Here is a 12716-nt window from a genome sequence, read left to right on the forward strand (position 1 = left end):
TCTTGGATTCCAGTATTTGACTAGAAATAGTTCCAGGGAACAGGGAAGGAAATCGCCAGTGAAACAATTCACAAAGCTGTCCCAGAACAAAAGGTTGAGAGGATCCACCCACAGGGGACAGGGAAAGACCCATACGGGACATCACTGTGCAATGCTAGATCACCAAGGACAGGATCCAAAAGCAGCTTCCGGAGGTGGGTGGGGAAACCCAGCTTACCCAGAGCCTCGGGAATGAGAAAAGCGTCTGACTTGATCGCTAGCAGGTGGAGGCTGGGAGGCGAGGGGGCAGAGCCTGAAAACATCTGGAACAGGAAGGCAGGCAGGCCACGCTCTCCTGTAACAGCAAACTGGCCTCCTGGCCCCAGAAAGCACTGGAAGATGTGCTCTGCCCGACGGGATCCTGAAGGGCACCCCCAGAACGGTGGGAAGGCAGGTCCCTGGCAAAGGGCTGGGCAGCCATGGGATGCAGCAGGACAGAGGGCTCCCGGCGATGCTCAGAGGGGGAGGGGACGTCACGGGCCTATACACACTCGAGTCACAGGCCTGGTAGGTAGAAAGTGGGGTTACATTAGTACCTAGCAAACACCACAAAAAGACTGTGTGAATGAAGGCTGGACAGCTGACCCTGGAGCAGCACAGAGGTCAGGGATGCCAGCCCTTCTCCCCCTGCAGTAGAAATTCTGTCACTTTTGTTCCTCAGAAACTTAACTGTGGGCAGCCTCCTACTGCCCAGTTGGTGCCCTCCTCCTGCATCACTTGCTGGTGATGCGTTAAATACGCTGTATTCTTATGTGTATTCTGCTGGGCACACAAATACCGTAAATACTGTATTCTTACAGCAGACGAAGCTAGAGGGAAGAAGACGCTAGAACAGCAGGAGGAGAAGATACATTTACGGTATTTACGGTACTAGACTGTGGAGAAACATCCATGCGTGAGTGGCTCTGCGCAGTTTAAACCTGTGTCCACGGGTCGGCTGTGGAAGAAATTCAATCACAGTGCAGGATGCAACTAAGCTAGGAGGGAAGGCGGCTTAATTAAGGTCATGAAAGCCTGAACATCGATCTGTCCAGAAGTTACAAACTACATAGAAAGGACAGTTGTACTGGGGGCAGGGCACGTAAGCTTCACCTTCCGATGTCACCAGTTAAATGAGCAGCACCATGAAGGCTTTGGAAATCCGCGGGCAGATCCCACGAGCGGCCGCTGGAGGCACCGAACCTCTGGGTGGCCAGGAAGGCTCTGGGACCCACTCTTTTCGTTCTAAGTCATCACCTAGAACTGTTTGACTCGTATCTGTGCATAACTGGTTAAAAAAAATAATCTTTTTACACAAAGCTGGTAAATCCAGTTTCTGGACCACAGGGAAAATATCTTGCTCGTATTTCTGAAACTCAACAGTGGCCGTATTAGGCCTCTGTGGGCCAATGAGCGGGAGGAGAAGACAGCCCTGTCTGGTGGCCCGTTCTGAAGGATCACAAGATTCCCAGACGGGCCGGTTTACTTTCCCCCCAACAGTGCTGGTATTGAACGGTTTTTAACACGACCCTTTCATAGCCTGGTCCCCTACACCACGGAGTGGACCGTATGCCGATGCTCGGCGTGGAGCCCAGAGCCTCCCCTCCGCCGTCCGCCCCAGCCCGGGCCTGACTTGGGGTCTGCACCGGAAGGCTGGTGGGAATAAACGTCCCTGGGGGCCCCTCCACCTTGTCAGGAGCCCGCCTACCCCTGCTGCCTACTTGGTGGCAAAAGACTGTGGCCCCAAGGGGCCTGCTCCCTCCCTCCTTCCCAGCCCCAGGAGCAGACCCGGTGGGCAGTGCCCGTGGCCGCAGGCGGTGGTTTTGGGGTAACTTCATGAGCTTCCCAGCTGGGCAGGGCCGTGGTGTAAGCAGCAGGCGTGGGCTCAGGAGCTCCCGCCAGCATGTCCCTGGCCGTCCCCGCTGTCACCTTCAGATGCTGCTCCTCTGGGGCCGTCCCCCGTGGAGCAGCGGGCCTTCCACAACAAGCCTCCGGTTGGCTGGCATGCTTCCCCCCCCGCCCCCATCCCCACAGCCTCTGGCACAGAGCAGCCCGGGTGCCGCTGGACACAGTTCCCTTGTCGTCCACACCTTGTCTCTAAGAGGAAGGCTCCTACCTGCAACCCTGGGCCTGAGCAGGGAGGGGCCACGCTCAGCGGGGCTGTGGCAGGAAGCCCCTCGCGCCGGGCACGGCCGGCAGGGGTCAGCACAGGCGGCTGCCGTGCCGACTGGACCAGACTCGGGCACGGCCACGCCTGGCTGCAGGGAAGCTGGCGTATGGGGTCTGTAGTCGGCCGCGGGCCCAGCTTAAAATGGCAGTGGGGGCGGCTAGTCCTAAGGAGAAAGAAAAATCAAACGTGAATGCTGACCCCCCCCCCCCCCCCCCGAGGGCTCGCTTTCTGCTGGAACCCCCGAAGTGACAGACGTGCCTCGGACACTAGTGTCCCGGCGAGCGAGCCGATGGAGCTCCTCGGGTCCTAACCCGGGATCCGCCCCGCACGGCCGGCAGGCCCCTTCCTCCCACGGTCACTCCGGGCCGTGCCCAGCAGGCGTGGTTCGCCTGGTCTCTGGTGTCTCTCCCGGTGGGAGACAGAGGCCGCCTTCCGAGCTGCAGACCAGGGAGCACCGATCGCTCTCCTGTAGCCGCTTTGCCGCTACGTGTGGGCACCTGGCGAGCTCGGCATCGGACGCACCACCCGGAGCCCCTGCAGGACCTGGGCCGGTGCGTGGGGGCAGCGCAGCCACGTCCACGGGTGGGGGCGGCCGAGCGCCTTCCGCCCCCTTCCTGGTGCGACCAGCTGTGGACTGGCGGCCAGCCTGAGCCGGGTCCTCTGGCTTCGGCACCCCCGGAGTCTGGCCTTCCTGGCAGTTTCCTTCTTGCTGAATGAGCCACGACTGCGTCTCTTCCAGCAAGAAGCCCGGAGAGGGAACGTTTCCCCCACGGCCGCCTGGGGGTGGCCGTATTCTCGGCCCTTCTGTCACAGCTGGGTGCACGCTGGATTCCCGGAGCCCAGCCTGTGGGAGGAGGGGCCGGCTGTCCTCCACGATGGCCGGCAGGTGCTGGAAGTAGCCTCTTCCTGGGTTTTGTCGCCTTGGCTTAAGATACCATCAGTGACACTTCACTCCTCGGGAGGCTGGCCTGACAGCTTGCCTTCTCATGTTCTCAGGGACACAGGCCAAAAGCAAGCTTCTTCCTGATCTACTGGATTAGTGACCATCAGGGGGAGAAAAGGCCCACGGTGGGGGGTGCTGGCCACCGCTGACCCCTAAGTGGGCAGGTATCTCCCCCTGTCCCGGGCATGGGCCTCTGCCACTCCCGGCAGGGGGACGTCGGAGCAGCCTTGGGGGGGGGGGGGAGGGGGCAGCCTGACAGCACAGAGACACTAACAGCTCGTTCTGCGCCCAGCAGACGTTACCAAGCACCCCTTCACGCCAGACACGGCTCCAGGCCCAGGAATCACAAAGGCCTCCACACCGGACCCCCTGGTGGGTGGGATCAAGGGCCGACTCCTGCTGCCGAGAAATTGGCGGGTGAAACGAGTGCGGTTTATCCACGTGGCGGAATATCACCCAGCCTTAAGAGGGAAGGACCTTCTGACACACGACATGGGGACGAACCTTGAGGACATTGTGCTCCATGAAGTAAACCAGTCACGGAAGTCACACTCACAGAGGCACCTAGAAGGGTCAGACCCATAAACACGAAAAGTAGAACGGGGGCCATCAGGGGCCAAGGGAGACGGATGGCGAGCGAGTGTATTTAATGGGGACCGAGTTTCAGTTTGGGGAAAACGGAAAGTTCTGGAGATGGACGGTGGGGATGGGTTGCACAACAATGTGAACATACCTAACGCCACAGAACGGTACGCTTAAAAATTTAGTTAAGATGGTGTATTTATGTTATGTGTATTTTACTACAATGACAGAAAAGAAAAAGCAGGAAAAGGGTTGCAGAGAGCGGAGAAGCAGGCTGAGCTGATGCCCACCGAAAGGGGACATTTGAGACTAGAAAGTTGTATGAGGCTGCCTAGCAGCGGATGGCAGGGAAGAATCCTATTTAGGCTTCAGGCACAGCCAGTGCAAAGGCCCCGGGGCAGAAATGTGCCGACAAAGTCACGACAGGCCCAAGGGACCAGGATGAGCAGGGGAGAACGTTCCAGAGCCGAGCCAAGGAGCTGCCCCTCATTTTGGGCTTGGTGCCTGTCTGATGCAGGAGCACTTTTGCCTGGTCACGGACAGACCGCCTCCCCAGAGCAGCACCCTCACCAGAGGCCGGCTTTGGTTATTCGGGTCAGCTCGCTGGTCTGGAGGTCACGCGTGACAAGTCCCACCCACAGACACGTGTGCGCTAATGCTCTGCATTGGGTGAGTCCCCGGCTTCCAAGGTCCCGGAGATGGTGTCCGGGCTCCTGGCTCTTACAGCAGAGGCCACGGGGTCAGGAGAACAGAGGAGCTTTACAAACCAGCGGGCGCGGCCAGGGTGGCCTGCCGATCCCTCTTAACCCTTTACCGGAACCACCGGGAGAGCGGGGAGAGGAGGGAGGCCTGGCCCGCTGACCGGGCAGGGTGAGGCAGACGCCAGCAGACGATGCCCCATCAGGGCACCACCCACCCTGGCGCCCGCTGGGGTCCCCGAAAGCTGGCCTTACGGCGGGAGGCCCGCTCTGGCTGCGCGGCGTGTCCCCCGGCTACCCGGGCAGGGTGCTCGTGGGCGCTCCACCAGGGCACACGCTCACCGGTGAGCAGGGACCCTGCGTGCTGCCTGGTGGGCGAGCTCGGCGGGCAGTGTGTTTGCAAGCTGATGGCCTCAGGATCGTTTGAGCCGTCTAGATTTTTTAAATTTAAAATTAAGTGAGAATTTAACGTACAGTAACAAATACGTGCCAGGTATTTCTAATTTAGTGAATAAAATCAAAAGTTGCATTAAAAAATTTTTTTTTAACATTTATTCATTTTTGAGAAAGAGACAGCATGAGTGGGGGAGGGGCAGAGAGAGAGGGAGACACAGCATCCGAAACCGGCTCCAGGCTCCGAGCTGTCAGCACAGAGCCCGACGCGGGGCTCGAACCCACCATCAGTGAGATCCTGACCGGAGCCGAAGTCGGACACCTAACTGAGCCACCGAGGCGACCCAAAAGTTGCATTTCTAAACAGGTATTTACTCCGCTAAAAGCTTACACCTTTAAGCAAAGGCAAAGGCAAAGGCAGATGAACCACGTGTGACGACCCTGAGAGACCGTCCAAGGCCACTGACAAGACGGGAGGGCCGGGGGGCACAGGGACGGGAGGGCCGGGGGGCACAGGGACGGGAGGGCTGCTGGAAACCGCGGAGGCCGCGGTCAGACAACTCTGGGTGACCCAGTTCTGACGTCACGGCGGGAACAAAACCTGGCCCAGGCTCAGAAGGGTCTCACTCAACGGCCAACGGCCCGGGAGAGCACGCGGGGCTGGAAATACCGCCGAGGCCACTGGGGAAAACTAAGCAGCCACCAGGCCCCGACACTGCAGAAAACGAACACTCCCGGGCAAAGATTCAGGATCCAAACGGTTACAGGAGGTCCACTCGACGGGCAGCGAACCGTGAAACAACCTCTCCGATCCCAAGTAACGATGGTTTGCAAGCCGCGTTTTCCCCTTCCCGATCCCGGCGTTAACTGCTGGGCCTCCCGAGAGCTGGCGACGGACCACACACACACGGGGTTCGGACAAGGCCCCGCGTCCCCGGCTTGGGACGTGCGTGTCCTGACAGGCCTGCCTCTGCCTCCCCCCCCTCCCCCCCGACCTGTCTTCCAACCTCACTGTCCGTCCTGTTGCCACCCTGCTCCCACTCCAGGCGGAGAGGCCCCGAGAACGTCGGCCTGACAGCACGGGCGGCGGGTAACCCATTGCATCCTACGTCTCCTCGCGCTCGGGGCTGCGGCTGTGGGGCTACCCGGTGACTGGATCCAAAGAGGGACAAACCCCTTCGGGGCGGCCCCCCTTCAGCAGAGCACCGGGAGGGGAAAGATGAAACCCGGACGTTAGGGGCCCGCCCCCCCCCCCCACCCCGGGAGGCCGTGTTCGCTCACAGGGGTGCTGGGGGGCAGGGCGGGGCCCGGGGAGACCCCCACCCGCCAGCCAGCCCGACCCTTCCCTCACAGGGAGCAAAGGCCCTAATCCACGAGGGGAGGAGCCACCGCGCCCCCTGAAGGCCCTACTTCTGGCCCGAGGCCCCCTGCCTCCCAAGACCGTTCCCCGACGGAAGGCAACCTGCCGCAGAGGCGCGAGCGGGCAGGGCTGAGAAGGGGGGGCCCTGCGCCCCGGGACGTGCCCGCAGCAGAGGCTGAACCCGGAGGACCCGGACCTCCACCTCTGGCCTCGCCCGGGCTGGTGCTGGGGGCAGGGGCAGGGCCTCGCCGGCTGGAGGGACGTGGGGGTAAAAGGCTGCCGCGGAACTGGACTCCCCCTGCCCTGCACGGACGACCCGACAGAGGGGGAGGCCCATTCCCGGGCCCCGAGGACGACCCGCCCTGGTCCCCCTGCCCCTCCACCGCCACGCGGCCTTCCGTCCGAGTCAGGAGGCCCGACCCCCTCGTCAACCGCGCCAGACCCGAGAACACCTGCTTGCCATGCGCACCTGGCTCATCCGCCTACAGCCCTGCACCCACCACCCCTCCCCTCTCCCCGGCCCGGGCGCCCAGGATGTCTCCGCAGAGGCCCTCAGGGGACCCTGTCGCGGCCCCCCGGCCGGGCCTGTGGGACGGCGCACACCGGGAGGACCCCGCGACGACGGTCCCGGTGAGGAGGGTCCTACCCCCAGGCCACAGGCCCCCATTTCCGAGACGGAGCAGCTTCAAGCCCTAGATCCCTGACTATGGTGAGCCACCGGCGGGCTGGGCAGTGTTCACACTGGCCCTTCGGGGACCTGCCCACGACGTCCCCTGCCCTGCTCTGGGTTGCCAGGCCTCTTCGTTTTGACTTGCAGGACTCTCCCCTCAAACGTAAACGTGGACTCCCCGTTGGTTGTCGATGTTAGAAAAGAAAAACGCTTGTCTCAGATTCCCACCTGCTCAGTGCACAGCGTCCTTCCCTGACACAAACGCTTCCTCTGGATCCGGCCAAACCCACTGGGCCATTTACGTGTCTGGGGTCTTAAAAGGCTTCCCACGAGGTGAGAAAGACGCCCCTCATAATGTCCCACCGACCCAGCGCCGTCCCCCCGCGGCCCCCGGACCGCTGGCGTCGGCCCTCCCCCCACTTCTCTCCACCTGCCCTGATCAGCGACCTCCTGGGGGCCCAGCCCCTCGTCCTCCACATGCTCAACTTCTTCTAGAAACACTCCTTCCGTGGCTGCTCTGCCTCCAGCTCCAGCCGTGTCTAACAGAACTCTGGTCTCGAGAGCTCGGGTCTACACTGGCAGCGAGCGTAAACGGTTACAGGCCTCACCGCTTCTTTCTGACATGACCGCCGTGTTAGTATCAGAGGAAACTGAGGTGACGTAAAGCAAAATATTTTAAAACGTACCTGATTTCTTTCTACACGCCATTCTCTAAAAACGTCTAAGCAACTAAAGCCATCGACATCTTTAACACGTGCCTTTTCAACCACACTGCAACTTAAGAATTCCTCGTTCATATTAAAGTCACCACCGGCTTTTGCAGGCTGACGTCCTGGGTTCATTTAAATGACGATGCGGGGGGACACGGAACCACCTGTGCGAGATCCTGCCTCCTAAATGCCGTCTGCGTGGAAAAGACCGGTCGGTCCAGTGCGCCACCCCAGGCAGGCCTTAGCTGAGAGCAGGCGGGCCGCCTCCTTGGGCGGCTGGGCCTGGGCCTGGGGACAGGGGGCGGGACCAGGCCGGTGGGCGCCCCGGAAGGCAGCCCCGGGCCCGCCGCCTGCCTGGGGTCCTCTGTCTCCCGGTCCCACGTGCCTCGACGGCTCTGCTCTGCAGCTTTGCAAACTCGAGCGTAAAAACGGTTCGGAGATCCTAGGCCTTAGTGAGGACGGCAGGGCCTGTTGTAAAAGGGCAAAAGTAACTGCCGCTGAGAACTGCTTCTCAGAACGTCTAGAGCACAGCACTCGGGCCAAACACCATGCGCAGAACGTAATGACCTCTGCAGAGAATAACCGAATGCAAACATTGATCCAAACAGGTCTCTTATTTTCAGGATTCGCCACGTCATCACTCACTTACTCATCTCTCCAGACAGACGGATAGGATTTTATTAGTTACAACATTTTCGACAGGAGGGGAGGTGGGTGGGCGGAGGGGCTAGATGGGTGACGGGCGTTAAGGAGGCACCTGTTGGCACGAGCACCGGGTTTCGTATGGAAGTGAAGAACCACTGGGTTCTCTTCCTGAAGCCAAGACTGCAGAGTATGTTAACTAACTTGGATTTAAATAAAACCTCGGAGGAAAATAAATGTTAATTTTTGAGCTAGAATAAACCTTATAAACCAATCTTTTCCTTTTACCAACAAAGCCCTTGAACCCCTCAAGGCGTCAAGGACGGGGCCAAGGTCTCACCTGGTTAACAATTCATGTCCGCCTCTCACCTCTGACCTAGTGGAGCCGGAGAGAGCACACAGGGGCTCGACTTGCCATCAAATTGCTCAGAACGTTTCCTAAAACGACAGACTTCAGAGCCGGCTCGTCGAGTCACCCGCAAGGCTTGCGATGAGATGCACTTTTTAAAAATACTTGAGTCCGCTGACCTTAGCCTCTAAGCAGAAACAGTGTGGGGGGAGTTCAAACACACTGGCCTACGAAGAAGAAACCTCGCTGAAAAGGCTTTAATGTGGCGCTTCGACGTGTCCAGGAGCGGCCGTGGGTCATTCCACAACACGCGCTACGTCACCGACGAAGCATTTTCCCATTACCGTCAAAATAATTACCTTTATGATAGACCACAGCAAAAAACAAACAAAAGCTTTCCAATTCTTTCCCGGAACGCCAACAACTAATGGAAGTGAGCAGTTGAAGAAGATTCCAGAAAACGCAAATGGCCCTGAGTGCTCCAGTGCAACCCTCCTTTTCCAACAACGTGCAGGGGTCGCTACGAGCCCCGCGTCACCAGCAAAACCTGTCAACAGTTTGAATGTTTTCCTTAAAATGGAAAAACAGCTCACGGTGACCCCAGCTTTACAAAATAACACATCCACGAAGCATGTTTCTATTTTTAATTTTTCTGCTTTGATAAATCAATTGCTTCACAAAAATCCCCTTTCGAGACAACAATCCAAGAAAACATATTGTTACAGTATTCACATTTTAAAGATTGTCAGTTCGTAGACCGAACACAACTAAAACAAAGGCAGATTGCTGGGTTATTTCCGTCCCTAACCGCCGGAGGTGGGCCTTGCCCACCGTCCAGGTAGGGTCGAGTTTGTCTAAAAGGCAAGGGCCCCGAGCCGGCTCACACAGGTAAGGGCCGCACAGAAAAGGCCGCCGCGACCCGCAGGTGCGCTCTGGTACCACCTGCCGCCCCACCGTGCGTCCCGGACAGAGACTGAAACGGACGTCACTACCTGCAGCCAGAAAACGGCAAGCCGGGTCCGGCGGCGGCGGCGGCGGCGGCTCGTCTGGGGACGGCGAAGCCGCGGGACGGGTAACGACATTCTTACTCTGGGTCTGGGGACACATCCGGAGCGTCCTTCTGGCGGGAAGTCAGGATCGAATCTGCTCCGTGAAAATGAACGCTCGAGGGAGTCCCATTTTCAAAGGTTCTCCTGAAGGTCCGAGGGCTGGAAGATGGGGGTTTATAAAATGCAAACCGACGACAGACACGCCGGGCAGCGGTTTTATGAACCGAAACGGCTTGCCACGCCAAGGTCGTCTCCGAGCACCTCGGTTATTTGCGGGGAGAGTGGGGGGGAAGCTCGGGCCTGTCCACGAGCGCCCTGTCTCTGGACGGCTTATCCTAGTCCTCCGAACCCGGTAAGAACTTCGAGCCTGAGGAAACCGGCTTCAGCCGCAGGGAGCGCGGTGCGTCACCGGGCACGGAAGGCCGATCTCGGGCCAGCGAGGGCAGCGGGACCCCGCACGGCCCCCGTCTGTCTCCGGACGGGCAGTCTGTGCAGCCCTCGACTAACAGGCTCCCGCAGCTCAGTGAACGTGACCCCTGGGGCGGCGGGGGGGGGGGGGGAAGCAGTGACCTGCCTGTGAGTCCACATGCACCCAAAGAGCGGGCAACTAGAGGGACTGGGGGGGGAGGAAGGTGGCTGGCTGGTGTCCACAGCTCCTGGTTTCAAGAAGTCCAACCAAGTTCGATTTAGGTCAAGTTAAAATGATCTACGAAACTTGTGTAGGCTTACTGAAAATGTTACAAATTGTTTATAAATAAGGAACGCAACTGTTGCTTAAAAGTGTTGTTCTCACTGCAAAAGAGTTTACTCCGCTTTTTCTTTTAAAGCTCCTGAAGTATTTTTCAAAGAAAATTCTATGTATTTCTTACCGCCTCCTAAGTTACCTAGGAAATAAGTCTTCTGTGATTAACTGTAACTAACCAATTTTGGGGGGGGGGGGGGGGATCAGTTCCAGAAAAAATCTGCCCCAGCTCCAGATATCCTGCAATGTAACCTTGGTCCGTAACTAATGACGGCTGTTGAATCTCCAGAACTGGCGACCTTCCCAAACACCAAACCACCTTTTAGAAACACGAACACTGGGCGTCCCCTTTAAGACGACACAAAGGCTTGACGAGACAAGGTGGCTTGTCTTCTGAGCAAAAGCCCCACTTGCAAATAAATGAAAACAAAGGCAACAAAACCCAGTCTACTCTTTTGGTCTGCCTTGTCGCCGGGAAACGGAAGTCCTAAAATTACTCCAAACCTCATGTGATCAAGTCGGGGTTGGGGGTGGGGGTGGGGGCCCGGGAATCCCAAAGCGACGACGTACAGGGAGAAAATACTGACCCCGGGACCGACGGCAGACGCGTGTGAGCTGAGGCCGGAGAGCCCGCCCGGGGAGCTGTGTCGCTTTGGGGACGTGTTAATTGCGAACAGCGCGGGTGCCGGTTACTGGGTCTCACTCTGGGCCGGTGGCACAGAGGACATCTTATATTAGTTTATGATAAACATTCTATGCATAACATAGGGCTGACTAAAAACTTCTAAAACAATACACAGCTAACTGGCGCAGTAACCATTTAACTGTAGTCGAGTTTAAATTAGACTGACGTGTGTGGTCACAGCTTCGGACTACTGGTCACCACCTCACTTAACTCACCTAAGTCCTATTTAGCAAACACCTTTAGATACAGGTTCAGATCAAGTGTGAAAGGCAATCTGAGCTTTTACACATACACTGAAGTCTGGAGGCGTCAAAATTTCATTAGACACTCGTTTCTTCTACGGTGCTACATGCCAATCACTCCCCCGGGACGGTGGAGAACCGTGGAATGCTAGCTACCTTTGGGCAGGTTCACTAAATTTGGTCAGTTCAGAACATTCCAAATTGAAATAGTAAGCACGTGTGTTTCTTCTCTAGAAATTTTATCCTCAATATAGTCATAATCCAATTCATAGCGAATTTATAAAAATAGCTTTTTATCCAATAATTCCAGCAAGGTAAAAATAGGAGTTTCTTTTCATATATAGCAAATGAAACAGGCTCACCAAGTCCGTGGGGACCTCGGCGTATGTCCACCAGAGCACGCTCACCACGGGCCACACGCACTTTGTTGCCGTGGGCGTCTACCTCGCACTGGCAGTTTTAAGGTGCAGAAGCTTCTCTCCAATCCGTGGGCGACACAAATCAATCAGCCCACCGGGACCTGCTTCGACCACAGAACGAAATTAAAACTGCATAATTTTCTAGAAAATGGCAGCACTATTCCTTAACTAATTAGGGGCTCACGGGGGTGTCTGTCATTCATCACATTTTTAGCGTTAAACCTTTAAAGAATCTCCTTAAAAACCCGCGCACGCACACACGCACACACACGCACCCCGGAAAGTCGCCGCGCCCGCGAGGGCGCTCTCGAAGCTCACTATGAAATACAAAAGTGCATTCTTCTCCATCTACGTATAAAACATGTCAGAAATAAAAGTGTGTAAAATGTTTGCTGTGCAAACTGTAAAAAGTCAGGCCCGCCCCGCGGTTCTGGGCTGTGCCGGCCCTACTGCAGGGAGTCACTGTTCTCCAGGACCAGCCCGCTGATGTGGGTGGGGGCGAGCGCGGCCCCGCTGTCCCCCGTGCTGTCCACAGACTCGTCCTCGCTCTGCTCCGCCATCATGACCTGCTGTACCGCCAGGGTGGCGCCGTCCGAGGACAGAGACTGCAGGCTGTCCACGTTCATGCTCACGGGCGTGGTGATCGTCACGACGGCTCCTGCGGCAGAACGTTCAGATTAGCGCCCGCCCAGGGAGACGCTTCGTGACCCAGCCGGGTGCCGTTCGCTCCTCTGACCTCGTGTCGGGGCCCCCACGCGAGTCTCTGGGACGATCGCCAGGGGTTAGGAGACGTCAGACCCTCCTCCGCTAATACGCGGCGCAAGTTCCTGGTCTGCAGGCGGTCCGTAAGGGGCTATACGGACGCGGGTGTGCAGGGCAGAAGCAGGAGCCGCAAGGGAACAGGAGACCAGGACGCAGGACAAGGGACAAGACGAGGAGCAAAGAGACAAAGGCAAGGGGCCAGGGTCGCAGTCGGGGAGACCGTGTGACAAGGGGAACAAGGAGGACCCTGGGACACGCTGGTCCCCAGCAGCCCAGGGGGCT

General features: G+C 57.9%; 1 protein-coding gene across 5 annotated transcripts in view; it reads right to left on the reverse strand.

Moving 5' to 3' along the window:
* Nucleotides 1-11475: 11475 nt before the first annotated feature.
* Nucleotides 11476-12716, reverse strand: part of PKNOX1 (PBX/knotted 1 homeobox 1) — a 56494-nt gene continuing 55253 nt past the window's right edge. For all 5 annotated transcript variants that reach the window (XM_053903024.1, XM_053903025.1, XM_053903021.1 and 2 more), the window contains one exon: nt 11476-12330. In XM_053903024.1, the coding sequence (XP_053758999.1) occupies nt 12119-12330 (212 nt within the window). In that variant the 3' untranslated portion in view covers nt 11476-12118. The remainder of the gene's footprint in view (nt 12331-12716) is intronic.

The sequence above is a fragment of the Panthera pardus genome, unplaced genomic scaffold, assembly GCF_024362965.1.
Source record: "Panthera pardus isolate Hobbes unplaced genomic scaffold, ASM2436296v1 HiC_scaffold_16, whole genome shotgun sequence".
Classification (NCBI taxonomy): Eukaryota; Metazoa; Chordata; class Mammalia; order Carnivora; family Felidae; genus Panthera; species Panthera pardus.